This window comes from Symphalangus syndactylus, chromosome 8 (assembly GCF_028878055.3).
Source record: "Symphalangus syndactylus isolate Jambi chromosome 8, NHGRI_mSymSyn1-v2.1_pri, whole genome shotgun sequence".
In the NCBI taxonomy this organism is placed as follows: domain Eukaryota; kingdom Metazoa; phylum Chordata; class Mammalia; order Primates; family Hylobatidae; genus Symphalangus; species Symphalangus syndactylus.
In genome coordinates, this window is record NC_072430.2 from 21,514,357 (window position 1) to 21,535,418 (window position 21,062).

At 44.1% G+C, this 21,062-nt stretch overlaps 1 protein-coding gene and 1 non-coding gene across 2 annotated transcripts; one reads left to right on the forward strand and one right to left on the reverse strand.

Moving 5' to 3' along the window:
• Nucleotides 1-970: 970 nt before the first annotated feature.
• Nucleotides 971-10,990, reverse strand: GLRX5 (glutaredoxin 5). Its single transcript, XM_055288273.2, has 2 exons — nucleotides 10,616-10,990; nucleotides 971-1,742 (listed from the first exon to the last, which is right to left on the reverse strand). Exons 1-2 carry the CDS (start codon nucleotides 10,908-10,910, stop codon nucleotides 1,564-1,566), a joined length of 474 nt encoding a protein of 157 aa, XP_055144248.1. The 5' UTR covers nucleotides 10,911-10,990; the 3' UTR covers nucleotides 971-1,563.
• Nucleotides 10,991-12,377: 1,387 nt separating this feature from the next.
• On the forward strand, nucleotides 12,378-12,652 carry LOC129489023 (small Cajal body-specific RNA 13). The gene has a single exon (XR_008659847.1). It is a non-coding gene; the product is annotated as a small Cajal body-specific RNA 13 (non-coding RNA).
• The last annotated feature ends 8,410 nt before the right edge of the window (nucleotides 12,653-21,062 follow it).

A 21,062-nucleotide genomic window follows, 5' to 3' on the forward strand; every position in this document is an offset into this window, starting at 1 on the left:
GTGCTGGAGAGGATGTGCAGAAATAGGAACACTTTTACACTGTTGGTGGGACTGTAAACTAGTTCAACCATTGTGGAAGTCAGTGTGGCGATTCCTCAGGGATCTAGAACTAGAAATACCATTTGACCCAGCCATCCCATTACTGGGTATATACCCAAAGGACTATAAATCATGCTGCTATAAAGACACATGCACACGTATGTTTATTGCGGCACTATTCACAATAGCAAAGAGTTGGAACCAACCCAAATGTCCAACAATGATAGACTGGATTAAGAAAATGTGGCACATATACACCATGGAATACTATGCAGCCATAAAAAATGATGAGTTCATGTCCTTTGTAGGGACATGGATGAAACTGGAAAACATCATTCTCAGTAAACTATCGCAAGGACAAAAAACCAAACACCGCATGTTCTTACTCATAGGTGGGAATTGAACAATGAGAACTCATGGACACAGGAAGGGGAACATCACACTCTGGGGACTGTTGTGGGGTTGGGGGAGGGGGGAGGGACAGCATTAGGAGATATACCTAATGCTAAATGACGAGTTAATGGGTGCAGGAAATCAACATGGCACATGCATACATACGTAACAAACCTGCACATTGTGCACATGTACCCTAAAACCTGAAGTATAATAATAAAAAAAAAAAAAAAAAAAAAAAACACCAGACACTGGGAGAATCTCTGCCACAATTCCAATTACGTCCTCTTTTAGAAAGGCCCCACTTTTTAAGAAGTAAAATACTCATTAAATCCCCTAGCTCGGTGGACTGTTGACACTATCTCCCTATCTAACTGTAGCAGTGTGCCAAGCACAGGGCTCCAGAGATAGGCAGGTGTGGCCGCCTCGTCCGGCCTCACCCACCTCTGCTCCCTTCAGCCCACCCAGGCCTCCAGCTGCACAGTTGAATCACCATCCAAACAGCTGCTTCCCCCAGAAAGTAGACCAGGGCTCGATGGCAATTCTTGTGGCAAATTTAATAGAAGAATATGAGAATCACTCTTACTTCCCACACATAAAACATCGCAGGCACTCCAAATCCTTACAGACATATGCACTTCAGAATCAACTCAGGCATGCACCGCATCCCTGTGCTGGAGTTTATTTTAAAAAACAACGCCCCAGTTATCACAGTTTCTTTTTTTGTCCATCATTTTCCATAACAAAAGAAGCTACACAAAATTTGGGGGGAGATACTGTCTTTGGAGACTGACACATTTGCAGAGGGGTCATGAATAACGATTAAAAAGCTCCTATTTAACTCCTGAATCAGGCAATGAATAAGTGACAATATAAGAATGAATTTTGTTTACAGCAATATCATAATACAGCATTGAATCATTACAGTGCAGTGGTTGTAATTAAGTCCACAATAAAATACTCTTAGCCCAAACACCAGACCAACTAAAATCACCAACTGCTCACGAACCAAAATGATCAGTGCAAGCAGCTGCAGTCTCAACAGTGAAAGCCAAAATGGGTGAGGCTTTTCTGGCAGTGAATCTCCGACATGAACAGCTCCCTCTCTGCTCAGTGAGGACGTGGCCGCCCTCACTTGGAGTCTTGGTCTTTCTTTTCATCTAAAAGGGCAGAGTGGATCCCCAGCTTTTTCAGTTCTTCCACCAGGTCCCCATTCTGGTGCATCTGCAGAAGAATGTCACAGCCCCCTACAAACTCGCCATTGAGGTACACTTGCGGGATGGTGGGCCAGTTGGAATAGTCTTTAATGCCTATGGAGAAAGAACATTTATTTGTTATTTAAATGGTAAAAGCTGAACCTTTCATGGCTAAATATGTAATTTTGACCCACTAGTAGCAGACAACCCACTGTCCCTCCCTGGCTTCCCCCAATCTTGAGAACACTGTGCTTGCTACTAAGAGCATAAGTTTTTGTGTCAAAGAGACCAGTGGTTACGCCCTAACTCTTCCAGTTACAAACAGTCAGCCCTCAGACAAGTCACCTGACCTCTCATCCTGTTTCCACCCTCATCTCACAAGGTTTTTTTTTTTTTTTTTTTTTTTTTTTTTTTTTTTTTTTTTTTTTTTTGTGAGAATTAGGTAAGTAAGATTATCAGTAAAATACCTGACACACTGCAGACCCCAGATTAATGGCAGAGGACTGGACTGGGTAATGAGAGTCACGTAAGACACATAAGGCCATAATTCTCCGTCTACCAGTCAAGCTTCAAGCGAAGCAAAACTTGAAGAAATGTCACAACCAACTTTATTTCCAAATGGATCCATCACGGTAATTCATGGCCAAGTCGGGCAATCCCACCTGTGCGTTTTTCATGACTGTGACTGTCTAGGTAGCTGCAGGCCGTCAGTTACTTCTCCTGGAGATGATGAGTTGTTTGTTTTTTTTTGTTTTGTTTTGTTTTTTTTAATTTTCAACAATTACTTTTACCCAGGGAAAAATCCCTGTCCCACGGCTATGGGTTGTCAGTTCCCATCTATCCAGCCACTGTGATGGGCTCTCTGTGGAGTGGATGATGAGGCTCTGTGCAGAACCTGAAGTGACTGGTAAGTCTAATGAAGGCCCAGAGCTCAGCAAGGTCCCTGAACAGGGCTAGGGGGTGGGGGAGTGAGACCCACTCTGCTCTTAAGAGCTCAAGCAGCCAAGAAATCAACCAGCACGCATGTGATCAGACCTGCGTGCAAATGGCTCTGAGGACACAGAGGAGATGAGGGACGCTCTGTGACAGTGCAGCTGTGTGACTTCTCTGTTCAATTCTGAGCCACGAGGATGACGACTATAACAAAATGGTAAGAAAGAAATGGGGCTTCAATCTTAAGACATAAAAGATTACTCAACATTCCTCTTCATCAGTCTACTTCCTTTTCTACTTGTATGTTGAGATGACTGTGCTTTCAAAAACATAGTTGGCCACTAAAAAGCCTGTATTGGTCATGTTAAAAATGAAAATGGTCAAAGCATGGCATATAATAACTAACGCTTATGTGACACCTTTATATTTACATAGATATTTTTTAATGGCCAAAATGAGCACATGGATAAATGAAACAGAAAAGTCAACAGATTGTTCAAGTACAGTACAGTTTACACAAATCAATTTTTATGTAAACAAACTAAAAATACAAAAACTTGCTCTTGATACCCTATAATTTATTATCAAACATTTTCCAAATAAAATTACTGATTTCAGTTATATCACAAGTCCCAATATATAATTTATTTTTTTCTTAAAAGTTATTGCCTTGTAAAAAAACTGACTTTGCTCTAAACGACAGCCCTAGAGAAAGCCCCTGAACCAAGGGCTTTATCTTCCTTCTCCAGACTTCACATATTAAGAAAGGGTTACATTGCTCTAGGCCTCCAAAAGGACACCTCTCAGCCACTCTGGGTGCTGGTAAAGAAACATCAGCTAGCTCTTTGGCAGTTGCCAATAAAGGGTAAATTCCATTAATCATCAAAATGTCTTTATAATGCCAAATATCTAGACATACTAGAATACTCTGATTAATTCAAGTTGTTCATCATGGTGATGTTTGATGCTACATCAACAAAAACAACTAGCATAATTTGTGTGTTTTTTACTTTCTTCAAACTCTGTCCTCAAATACAAAGTCTATCAAAACTCACTTTTTACAATGATGCCAATTACAAAACTTTACCTTTATGATGATTGAGAGCTGGGTGTGAGAATTAAGAAATGTTTAAAGTAAACATGAGCTTCTTTTCATTCTCTTCAACTTTCTTAAATACCTTTTATACAAATGAATCACTTATGTGCATGAACGACCTGTTTTGTTTCAATGAATAATATATTGTGTGGAGCTTTCCATGGTAATCAGTTTTTACTGATTTTGGTGGGTGTCGATAATTTCTGAAACACACCAAAAATGGAAATAAGTTTGCTGCCCGAGAACTACCCAAAACTACATGTTTTAACCAAAAAACACACGTTTTTAAAGTAAAATTGCTTTTCATCAATCACTTTTATAGTATCACACTCAATCGAAGCATTGGGCTTGCCTCATTCATTAAACTTTCTGTTGCTGTCAATCATATGTCCTGACTACAAGAGAAGGGGAGACCCCCAGAATCCTTACCACCAAAACTACCAAAACAAGCAGGCTTTCAGACATTCTCAACACCCAACACACACACAGCCACCTGCAAGTGATACTAACTTCTCATGAGCCACCTGCCTGTTCTTGACAGCAGCTGACAGTTTATCAAAATTAAACTTAGCTGCTGCTTTAATTTTTAGATGAATAGGTGTAATAGGCAGCTGGCGTCAAGGCCAAACGTTGGCATCCTTCTTAATGACTATGCTTTTTTCCTTTTTTTTTTTTTTTTTGAGACGGAGTCTCGCTCTGTCGCCCGGGGTGGAGTGCAGTGGCGCAATCTCGGCTCACTGCAAGCTCCGCCTGCCGGGTTCACGCCATTCTCCTGCCTCAGCCTCTCCGAGTAGCTGGGACTACAGGCGCCCGCCACCACGCCCGGCTAATTTTTTGTATTTTTTAGTAGAGACGGGGTTTCACCGTGGTCTCGATCTCCTGACCTTGTGATCCACCCGCCTCGGCCTCCCAAAGTGCTGGGATTACAAGCGTGAGCCACCGCGCCCGGCCGCTTTTTTCCATTTTTAAGAAAGCTGATTACCAGTTTAAAAATTTAAGGAAACACCCAATTGCTTCCTACAGAGTGAAGTGAGAAACGCCTAAGAATAAAAGACTACTCTTCATAAGTTGAATATTAAAATGAATCCTGCGGACCCACAAGTAACTGTTTAAACATGGTTAACCTCTCTCACACTTTAGTTTTCAAAAACTGCAATATGCAGTGGTAGTTCTTACAAATATCACTTGAAATAACTCAGAATCAGAGAGCTACTCTTGAAAATTAGAAAATCATATCCAAGAATGAATTTTAATGATAATCATTATTTCATATGTGATAGACAGTGGTGATTCCATCTGGGGCAGAAAATGCTGACTGCAAAGTTATATGGCAGAGTAACACTAGGAACTGGGAGGTAGGAGGCTATCTTACAAAGTCAGTTTACACGCATCTAATGCTTCACCAAAAAAACCCATACAAACAAATTTGTATTCCAAAGTATCAACCCAGAAAGAGTATAGAAATGTACTTTAAAATTCCCTTCCAGAACTTTCAAAAGGTATTTTTCAAAATTCATCACATTCAGAACACTGGACATTACTCCTGGTTTGGACACTAAATTATAAGAGCAGCATAATCATAGTTTTCTTTCTTTTTATTTTTCCTGGTAGAACTTCACTACAGTAGCTTCAGAATCTGATGTGAGTTCCAATTCCGTCTCTTACCTACGAGACTCTGTGATCTTGGGCAAGTTACACCACCTCTGAGAGTCACAATTTCTTCGTATTCTCTAATTTAGAGAATGGTGTTAAGTTGAGATAAGACGATCTGAGCTGAAAGCATGGAAATCAGTAGACCCTCACTAGAGGAACAGCAAAGCACGGGGCAGAGTGGGCAAGGCACAGGCTTAAGGGTCAGTAGATCTGGTTTGCTAGCCTCAGACAAATCTGTTAATCTCTTAGCCTCAGTTTCCTCATCTGTAAAATGGGAATATACTGTATGCCTCAGATTTATTATGAAGATTCCATTATATCTAATGAATGAAATGAATTGAGCTCCTAGCATAGTACCAGGTACAGTGTGTACATTCTCTCCATACCAACATCCTCCACCACCCACCCTTCACAGTAATGCTTTTCTGAGAAAAACAGGCAACAGAAAAAGCATAGGAAAATAATGCAGGAAAAAGTGATTAAGTATACCATAAAGTAATAAAAACACCATTCAGGCCAGGTGCGGTGGCTCACATCTGTAATCCCAGCACTTTGGGAGGCCAAGGATGGTGCATCACCTGAGGTCAGGAGTTCAAGACCAGCCTGGATAACATGGTGAAACCCTGTCCCTACTAAAAATAAAAAAATCAGCCGGGCATGGTGCCAGGTGCCTGTAATCCCAGCTCCTTGGGAGGCTGAGGCAGAAGAATCACTTGAACCCGGGAGGCAGGGGTTGCAGTGAGCTGAGATTGCCCACTGCACTTCAGCCTGGGCAGCAGAGTGACACTGTCTCAAAAAAAAAAAAAAAAAAAAACCATTTATTGAGTTAAGGATTACTGAGTTTCACACTCTTTAAGCGTTTTACAAAAATAATCTTATTTAATCTTTACAAAAATCTGACAAGGCAGGTACAATTATCCCTACTTTACATAAGATGAAGAAACTAAGGCTCAGAAGGGTTAAGTAACTTACTGAAACTCACAGTGACAGCGTGCAGTGAAACCAGGATTTATATCCAGGCTTCCAGGAGTACAAAAGCCCTGACTCTTAACCACATGCTACCTGAGTCCCTCACGAGGTGGCCTCTACCCTCTAGCTGCCATCTGTCACTCCTGCCCGTGAGCTACAAGTGCACTGCACACATACCTGCAATACATGGGACTGTTTTATACCTTTAACATTTACATATACAAATGGTATTATGCCATAATTACATGTTTGCAACTTGCTTTTTGACTAAATATTGTATTTTTGAGATTCAGCCATGTTAAATACATCTAGATCTAGTTTATTTTAACTACAGTTTAGCTTTCCATCATATGACTAAAGTTTATTTATCTGGTCTGCTGCTAATAGACCAAGATCCCTTCCTGTCAGTTTTTCATTATTGCAAGCCACGCTGCAATGAACGTCCCGCACAGGTATCCTAACACAGAGGTCCCCAACCTTTTTGGCACCAGGGACTGGTTTTGTGGAAGACAATTTTTCCATGGACCAGGGAAGGGTGGGGATGGCTTCAGGATGAAACTGTTCCACCTCACATCATCAGGCATTAGTTACATTCTCGTAAGGAATGCACAACCTAGATTCCTCACATGTGCAGTTCACAATAGAGTTTGTGCTCCTATGAGAACCTAATGCCATCACTGATGTGACAGGAGGCGGAGCTCAGGCGGTAAAGCTCGCTTGCCCACCGCTTACCTCCTGCTGTAAGGCCTGGATCCCTGGCCTGGGGGTTGGGGACCCATGTCCTAACACACACATACAGAAGTCAGTCTCTAGGCCAGGGGCAGATATACTATGGTCTTCAGGCCAAATCCAGTCTACTTCCTATTTTCATAAATAAAGTTTTATTGAAACTCAGCCTGCTCATTCATCTACATATTGCCCATGACTGACTTCAGGCTATATAACAGCAGAGTTGAATAGATGCAACAAAAACCACACAGCCCACAAAGCCTGACATACTTACTCTCTGGCCCTTTACTAGGGTAAGTTTGCAGATCCCCCTCTCTAGAATATATACCTAGGAGTCACGCAGCTGGGTCTTAGGCTCTGTTCACCCGTAGCTTGACTGGGTACTGATAGTTACTCCTCCAAAGTGTTGGTACCATTTTATACTCCCATCTGCAGCATACATGTGCACCACACAAGCACATACACACAACTTGTTATCCAACTTTTAAGGTTCACCAGCATGACATGTGTTTCACTACTGTCTTCAATTCCCTGATACTGAAAAGGTGGAGCGTATTTTCAAATGCTTAATAAACACTCAACAATAGGATATGGTTATTTATTAAACAAATTATTTGAGTCCCTATTCTGTCACTGTTCCAGATGCAAGGACTACAATGATGATCTAAAGCAGCAGCAAATGTTTATAATGCCTTTAAGGCCACAGAGTTTGCAATATAATGATAAATAAAAGCAGTATTTATTTATTAAAATGCTCACTGAAAGCTTGCTTTGCATAAGCGGTACACACAGCGCCACAGGCAGTGGCATAAGACATGTTCCCTCCTCTCTGGAGGGCAAAATACTATGTATAGACAAGCATGGTCTCGATGTGTTAAAAAAAAACAAAAAACCTGTTAGGAACCAGATCTAAATGTTAATATAATAGTTTCCATGAAATTACAGGTGATTTTCCTTCTTTAAACTTTTCAGTGTTTTTCTAAGCTGCTTCCATGAGCATAAGTTCCTTTATTAAGACCAGGATTAGGAAACGATGCTGTCAGTCTACTGGGACCTAATCCCTTTGTGACTGTCTGCTGTGTGCACTCCAGATAAAAAGAGAAGGACAAGAAGCTCTTGGGAAGGCCAGAACACAATGCTGCCTCATAGTCACCTTTGTTCCTTGGGTCACAGTCTCAAGATGTGTCTGCATCACACTCCTGGGAACCCAGTACTCAAAACTAGGAAAGAATGTTTTCCTCCGGTTTAGGCACTTTGTAAAGTTCAGGTCTCCTTGGCATAAGAACCAACAAAAGGCCAGTTTTGCAAGAGCTCCATTCCTATTACTAGAAATGACCTTGGATCTGGTGTACAAACATAGTTTCGGCTGGCAAAAGCAAGCGTCAGACAGCCCATTAGTTGCTCTTGGTAAATAAAGCTGTATAGGGAAGAGGGGAAGAGTCTTAATACCCTGGCTGAACTAATCCCCATTTTGGGAACGTACTTTTACCACCCTACCCAGTCCAAATGTTAATACTTACTAATCTTTACTTTTCTAATCAATAAAAGAGGTATGTTATATTCAATATATATGCAATGCGTTTATTAACCAAAATAGCAATCTGATGAAACTCAGTGGTCAAGGAATGTAAGGGTTAAATTCCTGTTGCTGCTGTTTGAAAACTTAAGAAAGTAAGCTCAGAAACCAGACACCAGACGTGGATAAAAGACAGAAAAATAAAATGTTATCAGTACCTATTCTTATTTTTGCTCCTACTTTCAGTTTACTAGCTATATTCCAGCATTATCTCATTTCCAGTTATATTAAACAAGAGAAAATAAATTCACAAACCAAAGACCCTCAAAACATTATACTAAGCGAGGTAACAACACAACTTTTTTACTAGTGCCATACTGGCCATTTGCAGGGGACCCCCTGCAAGGTCTCTGTCAAAAGGCTGCAAAATAGTTACTCCTCTTTTAAGCAGAGAAGCTGTCTTTGAAGGAAGACTGCAGGTCCCTTGCCTTGTACATGATAAAACTGAGCCCAGTAACTGGTGGCATTCTAGTTGACCAGGAAGACAAAGGGTCATGAGAATAACACATGGTAATATTACATATACGTGATAATTTGAACCTGCCCTCTCAACTCCTCAACTTAACATGCTTTCTAGGTCCCACCCACCACCACTATCACCTACAGCAAATGGAGGATCAGTTACCACCAAGAGTCTTTAAGGACTAGATAATCTGGGAAAAAATACATTTGAAAACCATAAAGTGCTAATATGAAACCAGCTACCATTTACCAGATACTTTCTGTGCCAGGTAAGATAACACACACTTTCTGTAATTTTTACTTTGTCTTCCTAACAAAAACTTTGCCAAATTGTCTCATTATCCTCAAATGCAGTTGAGTGACTTAAGTTTTACACCTGATTAGCCACAGAAGAGGATTTCAACCCAAAGCTTTTCCAAACACCAGCCTGTCTCATCATTGTAAGCAATGACTATGATTAGTAATTTCAAATTTAGAATAACAGAGAACCTGGCACCTATTTTTAGCACACACCTGGCACCTCTTTTTAGCTAGGGACATGCAGGGACTCAGTCACTGAAAATCTCTAACTGGGATGCAGGTACCCTAAGCCACTCTCTAGAAGGAACAGGTAGAGCCTTCCCAGTTCTCCACCAACCCTGACCATCCGGACCAAGGAGCAGGCCCTTGTGCCTGGCCTCTTCCTCCTCCCCTACTCAGGTAAGACTGGCGAATGCAGGTGGGGGACTTGGAAAAGATGCTAATTAGCTGCAACCTTCCCTCTCCCAGCCTGATCCATCTGGCCCCTGGTCCCCTGGCCCCCTGGGCTCCAAGGCTGAGCCAGTGAGTTAGCCCGGGGCCCAGGAGCCAGGGCTGCTTCTTCACCCCACAAACCTCTCCAAGCCCTGGCCCACATACATTCAGCCATGTGCTTGAGTATCTAAAGCCAAATGTCATGACTCTTCCCCGACAACATAGATCCCGACTAAGGCCAGCCGACAGCAGTCCCAACCCTTTGCTTGTAGCAACCACAGAGGATGGTGCTGGACACCCTGAGCCGTGAGCCAAGAGAGATCAGCCTCCGATCTCACTAGCCTCAAAAGCAACCTCAGCCCTCTCCCACCATCAACAGCCCCAGACCTTACCCACGAGCAAGCCAATGGCTTCCAACCTCCCCAAAGTGTCCGTGAAAGTACCTATCTCACAATGGGTCCTTACTACGAATTTACTAACCGTGCAGAGCAGTCAGGCTGCGGGCCACCCTCCTCCGAGTCAGTCATTGACAAGTCGCCCCGAAACGCCTATATTACCTCGAAGTGAGGATAACTGAACCCTTAGGACTTTACCTACTGCTCAAGTTGGCAACAGTACGGAGCCCCAGATCCTCAAGACCCAATCAAATCAACCACACCCTCAGCCCAGACTCTACTCCAGGGCTGTACTCCTCGCCCTAACCCGGCTCGAACCTCCAGACAGACCCCGGCGGATGAAGCCCCGCTCCCCAGCCCGGCGCGGCGGAAGCCCTCGGCCTAGTGCGGCCATGCTCCTGGGCCCGGGGCGGAGGGCGCCTGCCCTGCACACTGGCCTGACCTTGTCGGAGGTCGGGGTCGTCCAGCACGTTGTAGGCCGCGTAGTCGCGGACGCCGTGCAGCCGCAGGATCTGCACCACGGCGTTGCTGAAGCCACACTGGGGCTGCTCCGGCGTCCCCTTGAGGAAGACCACCACCTTGTCCTTCTTCACCAGCGCGTCCAACTGCTCCGCCCAGCCGCCGCCGCCCGCGCCCGAGCCCGCCGCCCGCACGCCCGGACCCCAAAGGCCACTGCCGCCCGCGCCGCGCCCCCAGCGGAGCAGAGCCGCCGCCGCTCGGCCGAGGGACCCGCTCATCTCCGCACGCAAGCCCGAGCCCACGACGGCCCGGGCCCACAGCTGGCCACCCGGAGCCCTCCCCGGCCCGCGGCAGTCCGACCCGCCCCCTGGAGGCCCTCATTGGGCCGGCTCTAAACTGCCCTCCGTGATTGGACAATACTGATCGGTAATTACTCGATTCTACCAATCATGTTGCTCGTCCCGTCCGGCACGTAGGAGGTGGGCCTTACGCCGGAGCCGCATCCTACTGCCTTACTATTGGCCGTCGGCAACCGCTTTGTTAGTTAATTGGAGAGAATGGATGTCCATCAGGGTCACGCTTGCAGGGCAACGAGAGGCAAAACATGAGGGAAGACGACTTTCCTCCCGTGAGCCAATGAGGCCAGCTTGGCTACCCCGAGACAACTGGGAGAGGCGCGGGACTCGCCCGTTCCGCAGAACGCCGGGAAGGGGTCACCTCCTGATGAAGTTTCCGGTTCCGGTGTCACCGGCGGTTGAATTGCCATGGCAACGCGGTTAGCGCGCGCGTGTGTGGTGTGGGTCTCTTGGGAGGTAGCGGGGCTAGGCCGGGCCGGTATCCGCCTCTCCCAGCTTAGGTGAGCGTCCCCGGGCGCCTCCGGAGCGCCGCGGCCTAATGCGGTTCGTCGTGGCGGGGAGCTGGAGCCTGATCCGGGTTCCAGCACTCGGGCCATAGCCTTGGCTCCTGGACTCTCCCTCGGCTCTGCCGCCACGTGGGAGCTGAGGCTCTGGGGCTTCCGCCTCCGGCGCGCGATTATTTCTCTAGAACAGTTTTCATTTTTAAAATTTGTAAAGCGCTTTTGCCTGCGTGACTTCCTCTGGGTTTCTTTTTTCTTCCTTTTTGTAGAGACGGAATTGGCGGCGGGGGACGGGGCGGCGGGGGGTGGGGTCTCACTTTGTTGCCCAGGCTGGTCTCGAGCTCCTGGCTTCAAGGGATCCTCCTGCCTCGGCCTCTTAAAGTGCTGGGATTACAGGTGTGAGCCGCCGCGCCCGGCCGCCTCTGAGTTTCCAGCCTCGTTGGCCCTCCAGCCTTTTAAGCTGTTGGGTCTAGGATCAGGAAAGGTTTGTTGAATGGGGAACTAAGAAGTGAATTCGTTCATTCGACAAACGTTTCCTGAGCAGCCGCTGGGTGCTAGGCGCGGTGCCAGCGCGCAATGTCCAGGGAGACCTGGTACCCAAAGCTTGGAGCCAGCGTGAGAAATGAGAAGCAGATACAAAGCAGTGTGGGAGTGCAGTGGAGAGAAAGCAAGCCTCCTTGGGCCCATTGCTTGCTCTGTTCTCACTTGTACTTACCAGTGCTTGACAATATACGGTATTTACTGGCTTGGTTATTGACTTCCCTACCCGGCATTCAACTTTATTCACTGCTGTATCCTCAGTGCCTAGGACGGTGCTTGGAACGTGGTAAGTGCTCCTATTGGCGGGAAGAATAAATCCGGAAGAGCAGGACCAGTGGACTTGCTACATAATCTGTAGTCTTGGAGCCGCACAGGGTTGGTGGTACCCTCGAGCACACCAGACTTGCAGAAAAAGCATACTCCAGAGGAAGCTGAGGCATGCCTGCTCGAGAGCCAGCTGTTCCATGTGCAATTTTCCTCTGATAGTTTCTGGTCACTGTTGCCACGGTGATAATGACTGGGCTATGTCATTATCTATCCGCCAACAGTAAGAGAAGCTTTGCAGTCGAGATATTGTTTAGCAGATGGAGTGTTTTCTGTTGGACACTAAGTACTGCTACAAGTTACTTTTTTTTTTTTTTAAACTTTGAGTATTTTATTACAATGTTGCTGGAGGTGATCTGTTTATGCTTTGAGAGTGTTCAAATTTAAAATCAGAAAATCATGTCAGTGAGTGAGTCTTTCAGATAATCCTTCGGCATGAAACCTGAGCCTAGTAAACTATGAAAGTAAACTCGGGACATTACCCGAAGTCTCAGTGTCATATTTTCACCCCCCATCAGTATTATTGGTGCTTGCTCATTTTCTAATGTGGGACCTGAAATTTACCAGGTGCTTAAAGAGTCTTTTTGTTTTTCAGATTCATTGATTCCAGGTAAATCAGAGGAACAAGCAACATGAACAGAAATATGTAGAAAATGCTATTATGCAGAAGCATAATTGTTGTTTCAGAAGTCCAGCATCTGGTGCACTTAATAGAGAATATATTAAACTCTTTCCAAAATAACCTGTTGTTCATGCCTGTGTTGTAAGTGTTTTGTTTGCTTTTAAGTAAATATTGGTGATTTGTTGCCAAAAACCTAAACTGTTTATTGCTGTCAACTTAAATAACGAACAGAGAGAGGCTCCCTAAAAGAAAATGGCATTTATTCAGGAATAGAGCATTGCAATGAGAAAATGCATGCGATAGTTAACCATGTGTATCCTGGGAGATAGAGGAAGACAAAGGTCTCTAAAGGAAAAATGAGGAGGGTTACATAATTGTTTTGAGATAATTATTTTTGACTACAAGGATCAGTAACAAAGGTGACACCAGTCCCAGGTTGGACAGGCAGGTGCTTGGCAGGCATTGCACAAGTATTTTTTGTGTAAGATTGAGATGGCCTTTGTGCAGGATTGTGGTTTTGCAATCTTTTGTGATCATTCTTGCTATCAGGCATTTATGCTTGTGAACTCTTTATGGCCTTCCCTGTGTCTATTTTGATTCCATCTTTCTCATTGCCCACTCTAAACTGTCTAATTCTGCTTTTGTGTTGACTGAGATTGGGAGAAGAATTTGCAAACTTATATCCTGAGACAGAGCAGTAATGAGTAGTATTGTGTTCCTTACCTAATGTATAATATTGGGCTCAGAAGCAGTTGTCTTTGTTTGTTGAACGTTATATTAAGTTGAGAATGCAGCTGCCATTAAAGATTAAGAGTAATCCCTGAGAAGGAAGAGTACAAAGCCTGTGTTTGGCTAAATCATAGTGAAGTTGCCGTGTTTTTGTAGAATATAAGAACATACAGTGTGTGAAATGCTAAGGATATGGAAAAGCATGTTGGTGTTCTTTCAAGGAGCTATTTTGATAGCATGACCAAGGGCAGGAAATCATGTATCTGAACCAAAGAAATTGAAACAATACATCTAAATTTAAATTTTTAATAAAACAACCCAAAATATAGTGAAATACTTAGCACCGAACATCAGTGATCTTAAGAAGCAAAGAAAACAGTATTCAAAATATTTCGTCCAAAGTATCAGACTTTTGCATATAGTTTGGCATTTTGGTTTTGAGATTCCTCTTTAGTCCTATGATGAAAACATGACAAAATATACATCTTAAATAAACAGTTGTCATCAGTTTGCATCTATGACCAGATGTTTTGGATGTTTTGAGTAAATGGCTTGCCTTAGTATGTGATCGCTTCCTGCCCCGTGGACATTAGTGAAGAGGTGAGGGTGGGAAGTACTCAGAAACTTGTGAGGATCCTGGGATTTGAGTCACAGGATTGGTTAAACTCCAAACTAAATAATCATGCCGTGTAAATATGCTGACTGAGGCATCCTAAAAATGTTTTTCTTCCTTGTGTTTTTTTATAGATAAGGCTTTACTATATTTGGTAGAACTCCTGTTTTCTATCCACTTCGCCAAAAACAAATTCACCATTGAATTCATAGTGTAAACCTCCACATATCTGAGATGGCTTCTTCCGTTTATCAGCCCCAAATGAAGAACTAGAGTTCAGATTATTGAACTGAAGGTGATGCTTTATCTGAGCACTCCACGTGTCACTGTTTCTGTACCTTTACTTTTTTAAAAAATTATTTTTTAAAACGATGAGGTCTCAGTAGGTTGCCCAGACCGGTCTCCAACACCTGGTCTCGAATAGTCCTCCCGCCTTGCCCTCCCAAAGTGCTAGGGTTACAGGTGTGGGCCGCCGCACTGGCCCTTTTCCTTTTATACTCAGTGCTCCATTCTTGTTTGTTCTTAGAAAATGAGATGGTATGTTTGCATGAGAACGTATAGTACAGAAGTGTCTATCTGAGCTGGCCAGAACATTCTGCAAATGTCATATTAAGGGCAAAGTGGCTGCTTGGACTGTACAAGGGGCCGAACCACCACACATTCCTAAGCTAAAATAGCATTTGGGACCCAGATTATATTGACCTGAGCTGGAACCTGAAAGCTTTCTCTGTGATTCACTGAGCTATCATCTAGTAGTTTTAGAGCATCACTGCAACCCTGGAACTAACTGGATTCCCTAACAACACCAAAAATAATGTAATGTGTAAGCAAAATGCAGCCCTCAGAATTTTTCTAGTCCCTGATGTGGAGATAGAAATGCTTGTTGGATTTCGACTACCTCTATCTGACAAGGCAGCTGGTTTATTAATACTTATTTGACCGAGGCTTTGCTCATCACTGCCGCCCACATCTTGGAGACAGGAAGGCACGCCAGCCTCCACTGTGTCACACAAGTCCTGCACCCTTCGCCTGCCCTGAGTCACTGGGTCACTGAAGAGAAAGGGCATGCTGTAGATCTGGTTAGTTCAGTCTAGAATAGACCGTGGGAGATAGGTGAGCATTTATGAAAAGCCCAGATGCCATGACAACCCAGTTTTGTCCTGGAATTTGGGTAGAGGTGTAGTCCTGGGTTCTGGTCCTAAACGTCGCTGAGTACTTGAGTTCTTTTTGATTTTCCTCAGATTTTTCCACATCTATTTTCCCTCTTCTGGATTTTGGAAAAATTCAAATTGATGCCTGCTAAAGGTTGTATATAATTCAAGAATTTCTTCATATAAAGGCTGCAGGGTTGTAAGGAATCTGTGTGTACTTTCTCTGCTCCTAAATATTTACCCCCAAATGTTATCATCTTGCATAGATTGTACTTTTTTGTTAAATTTTTGTGTATATACATGAATTCATTCGAACCATACAATAACCCTAGGATAACAGTTCTCAGACATTTTGGTCTCCAAATTATGTTTTTTTCTAATATAGTATGTTGATAGACATTAGCACTTGTGTCTCTTAAGTTTTGTTGCCTTCACATGCAATTTCTATTTTCCTGCTGATTCATGGCATCACCAACAAGTCCTGTAGAAAATCAACTATCCTAGTTATCTTTGCTGGCTCTGCATATATAGTAGATACACAGATGATTTTTGTGCTTTGTAAATTAAAATGACAAAAGTTCAATCCAGAGATCTAATAGCTGGACGTGGTGGCTCACACCTGTAATCCCAGCACTTTGGAAGGCCAAGGCGGGCAGATCACCTAAGGTCAGGAGCTCAAGACCAGCATGGCCAACGTGTGAAACCCCATCTCTACTAAAAATACAAAAAATTTGCCAGATGTGGTAGCAGGTGCCTATAATTCCAGCTGCTTGGGAGACTGAGGCAGGAGAATTGCTGTAACCCAGGAAGTGGAGGTTGCAGTGAGCTGAGATCTTGCCACTTCACTGCACACTCCAGCCTGGGCAACAGAGCGAGACTCCATCTCAAAAAAAACAAACACACAGAAAGCCAAAAATCTAATAAAAAAAAAATCTAAGCTCATAGCCTGCTGTTTCTGAAAGCTGTGTTCCTCTTATCCCCACGCTGCTTTCTCGCATTGAGGGCCAAGCTCCTCGGCTGCATGCCTTGAAAGTCATACACCAGTTGGACTTCATTCTGTTGCAAGCCTTATTTAATAACAAGGACATGGGCCTGAATCACATCTCCTGGAAAGTGGTGTTGAGAATTAAGTGGTAATCATAAAACTTGTTAAGCCTTTTGGTTAAAGGTGATGAAAGAATTGTTTATTTTCCCCAGCAGCCTGTTTAATGGCAGTGTTTTGTAGTACTGTGTGTTTCTTTTTTTTTTTAACCAGCAGATAGTTTCTATAACTCAAATTATTACATTCCAGAGACCTGAAAAGGTCCCTAGATCGCAGAATAGAAAGAGTAAAGAGCCAGTGCTGTTGTGTATCAAACCTGTTAGGAAGATTTATCTGTTAGCAGAAGTTTATGTCTCCCTCTGATAGTCACTGAGTTTGGAGCCAGAAGAACATTTAGGAAGTTTAATTGTTTTCTTATGAATAATTGCTAAGATATATTGCCAAGGCCGTAAATACACTTTATCATGAGTCAGAATTTCACTTTGTACTTCAGTCTTTGAGCTTTAATAATTTCATGCCTTCAAAATGCAGTCTTGCTATTGTGGGAACCCATTGCTCCAGCCTTCTTCAATCGTTCGTCTAGGCCTGGTGCAGTGGCTTATGCCTATAATCCCAGCACTTTGGGAGACTGAGGCGGGTGGATCACTTGAGGTCAGGAGTTCGAGACCAGCCTGGCCAACATGGTGAAACCCCGGCTCTACTAAAAATACAAAATTAGCTGAGCATGGTGGTGGGTGCCTGTAGTCCTAGCTACTTGGGAGGCTGAGGCAGGAGAATTGCTTGAGCCCAGGAGGTGGAGGTTGCAATGAGTCAAGATCGCACCACTGCACTCCAGCCTGGGCGACAGAGCAAGACTCTGTCTCAGAAATAAACAAATAAATAGAAAACAGTTCATCTAGCAAAAAAGAAATTCACCCCAGTTTAATTGCAGGGAAGGGAGGGATGATTCAAGTTAGAAATGGGATGAGGCATTAATCATTTTCCTTTGCTGGAAAAAAAATGGAGGATTTTAAATATTTTTTTCTCCTTTTACAGCCAGAAAAATCATATTTGCTAATTCTAAACTTAATATTTTTTGAAAGTGTATCCTAGTGAGATATTGTTAATTGATATCAAATTTTAGTGAGCCACAGTTTCATAGAGTTTTAGTAAAAGACTATCAAAAGACTGGGTGTGATGGCTCATGCCTATAATCCCAGCACTTTGGGATGCCAAGGCAGATGGATCACCTGAGATCAGGAATTTGAGACCAGCCTGGCCAACATGGTGAAACCCCATCTCTACTAAAAATAACAAAAAATTAGCGAGGTGCGGTGGCGGGTGCCTGCAATCCAAGCTACTGAGGAGGCTGAGGCAGGAGAATCACTTGAACCCAGGAGGCAGAGATTGCAGTGGCCAAGATCACGCCATTGCACTCCAGCCTGGGCAACGAGCAAAAGTTCATCTTAAAAAAAAAGACTGTATCATAAAACAATTACATTCTGTTAAAAAAAAAAAAAAAGCGCTTTTTTGCATAAGCTTTATTACATAGCAAAATTGGGTGACTTGAGTAGAAGCTGTTATATTGGCAAACCTTCTTCCCTCTCCAGATAGACAGTGATCTGGCATTTTCATATCGTAGCTGTATGAGTGCAGCCCTGAGGGGACATATCAGTCTAGTCGATGTGAAATCAATGTGATATTCCCGTTGGTTCATCTCTTTATACCATGCAGCCACAGATCCGTGATAATCCACACATACTATTGGCTGTCTAATTACAGAGCAAATAATATCCTCTTACTTGAAGGAATTTTTGCTTGTGTTCAGAAAAATTACACATCTTTCAAAGTCATTCTGGTTTTGAGAAACACATTTTATAGTAGAATGAGTCTCTGTCTTTCCTGGCAAGGCAGGTAGGGGGCACTAGTCTATTTTACTGAGGAAGCTGGGGCAAGAGCCAGTAAGGGCTGCCCCTGTAATTATACATTCTCTGGGAATTAATCATTTTGCCCAATTCTAGGAAAAGCCTCTCAGTTCTTACCCAAGTGCTATTCTTATTTTAGGGAATAGCTAACTTACTTAGTTTTCTAATAACGCCACAACAGATCAGAAGCAGTAAATTTTAAAAGGCTAACACTAAAAGCAGAAACGATGACTGAACAGTGAGTGAAAGGTGAAGCACTAAGGCAGACATTCCGGGATTCTTCTTAAAAAGCAGCATTCTGGGGCATTTGACGTAAGGAGGGGCAAACAGCCTTCACCCGTGACTGTTCCTTGTGCACTAGTGCCTTGTATGATGCTTCTGAGCAAGAAAAAGAAATTCTTTTCCATATGCTCTGAATAGGAAGTCAAGGAAACATGCAGTTTATCTTAGCTTGCCAACAAAACTACGCACACACGCACACACACACACACACACACAGCTTAAGGTTATGTTAAAAAATAAAAGGAATACTTTACTCCATTGTGCCAGATAAACAGTTATTCTAACTCTGTTATGTACTTCATGTTAGTTCATGGAAGACACCTTGGAAATACCTACTACATTTCATCAGGTGTTGAGGGACTGAATAATACTGGTGTAAAGGTGAATTTTTTTAACTGTGTAAACTAAATGGGCTTGATGAGAGAGCTCAGCTGACATTAGGTCAGAAAGGGCCGTCCATAAAGTGGTTCCACAAATGCTGATGTCAACCCAGGACACACAATTAGAGGCCTCAAAGAATATAACCACCTCACGTGTCCTACTGCCCAGCCCTGTTTCACAGTGGGTGGGGACCAGAACCCCTTCAGGGAGTGTATGCATTGTAATTGTATCTATTTATTCCTCCCCCCACCCCCCACTGCACACACACTTAGGCCATCAACTTCTAGTTGGGTAGGATTCATTTTTGTAACCTGGTGCCCTAGTGCCATCCCTGGCACTTACTATATGTTCAATACATAATTCTTGAATAAAGAATACATAACATGGTAAACAATACAGAGCAGGATCTCAGCAAATCCCAAATTGTGTGAAACTCATCGACCACAGGTGCCATAGGAGGTGGAGAAACATTCAGTGATGCACCCACAAGCTCTGTGCTAAGCAGGATACAGAGTGGAGTAAGACGCTGCCGAATCCCAAGGACCTCGCAGTCCTGTGATGGGGACAGATGCAAGAATGCCCCTGAGAACTGGAGAGGGGAATGGGGCTCTGGGGAAAAGCTCAGTCAGTGCCTAAGGGATGGGAAAAGCTTAGTAGGGGAGTGACAGTTGAGCTGAGTTTTGAGAGAAGGGTAAAGTGCTTCTATATAAAAAGGAGGGACATTCCAGGAAGAGGGAGCAACCAGGGCAAATGCACAGTGGCCCCTGGGCCCGCTGGGGGAATGCCAGGCCGTTTCTTGAGAAATGCAGGACTGGACGTAGCTGACGGGAGGACAGATGGTAAGGGCTTGAGCTCTCCTCCTCTGGATGAGGGAAAGTCCCAGGAGGAGTGTAAGCTGCTGAGTGCTTGAGAGATCACCCTTGCGGGAGTGTTGATGGATTGGAGGTGGCCGAGCTAACGGGGCCACTTAGGAGAGGGTCATCAGATTTAACCTTTGCAGGTGTTGGGGTGGGGGCATGGGGGAAGGGCACTGCGGCAAGCTGAGTTCTTTGAAGGTAGGGATGACAGCATTTGGTGACTGGCTGACTTTGGGGAGGAGGCTGGGAGGAAGAGGGGGAAGATTCAGGCTTATTCCTAGGGTTTTGCTTAGCCACTGACTACATTTGCTGATGCAGGGAATACAGCAGGAGGGGGAAGGAGGATTGGAAAGGTAAGGTCAGAAATTACTTTTGGACATTTCTGTTTCCAGGTGCCTGAGGGACATCTAAATCATCAGGTTATATCTGAAATAAAGGGAGAGAGTATGAGGATTATTGCCTCTGCGGGTCTGGATCTATTGATAAAGGAGATTTGGGTAGGAGGGGCAAGAAGGAGTGCAGAGAAGAAAACCTGGGGAAAGCATATAGCTGGGGAAGGACAGGCCATGAGGAGAAGTGGGAGCAAGTGCTTCAGGGAAGAGGAATTTACCAGAAGCCACAGAGGGCCTGGGCATGGGGGCTCACACCTGTAGTCCCAGTGCTTTGGGAGGCCGAGGCAGGAGGATTGCTTGAGGCCATATGTTCTAGACTAGTCTGGGCAACATAGTGAGGCCTCATCTCTAGAAGTTTTAAGTTAGTTGGGAGCAGTGGTGTGCCTATAGTCCTAGCTTCTTGGGAGGCTGAGGTGGAAGGATAACTTTAGCCAAGGAGTTCTAGACTGCAGTGAACTATGATAGTACCACTGCACTCCAGCCTGGGCAACAGAGCAAGGCTGTCTCAAAAAAAAAAAAAAAGGAAGCCACAGAGAGAGGCCAGGTAAGGGCCCAGGGTCTCGTGGATTTGGCAATGGAGGTAAACACAGTGTGGGCTGATGCAATCAGTGTTTGCTGCCCCTGGGCGCTTCACTTCACCTCTAAGGGGCTCTGCAACATGACAGAGTTGGGCCAGTGAATTTGTCAAGTGTCTTCTGGCTGTTATTTTTGTCTGTGTGTGAACCCGTTTTGGGCCA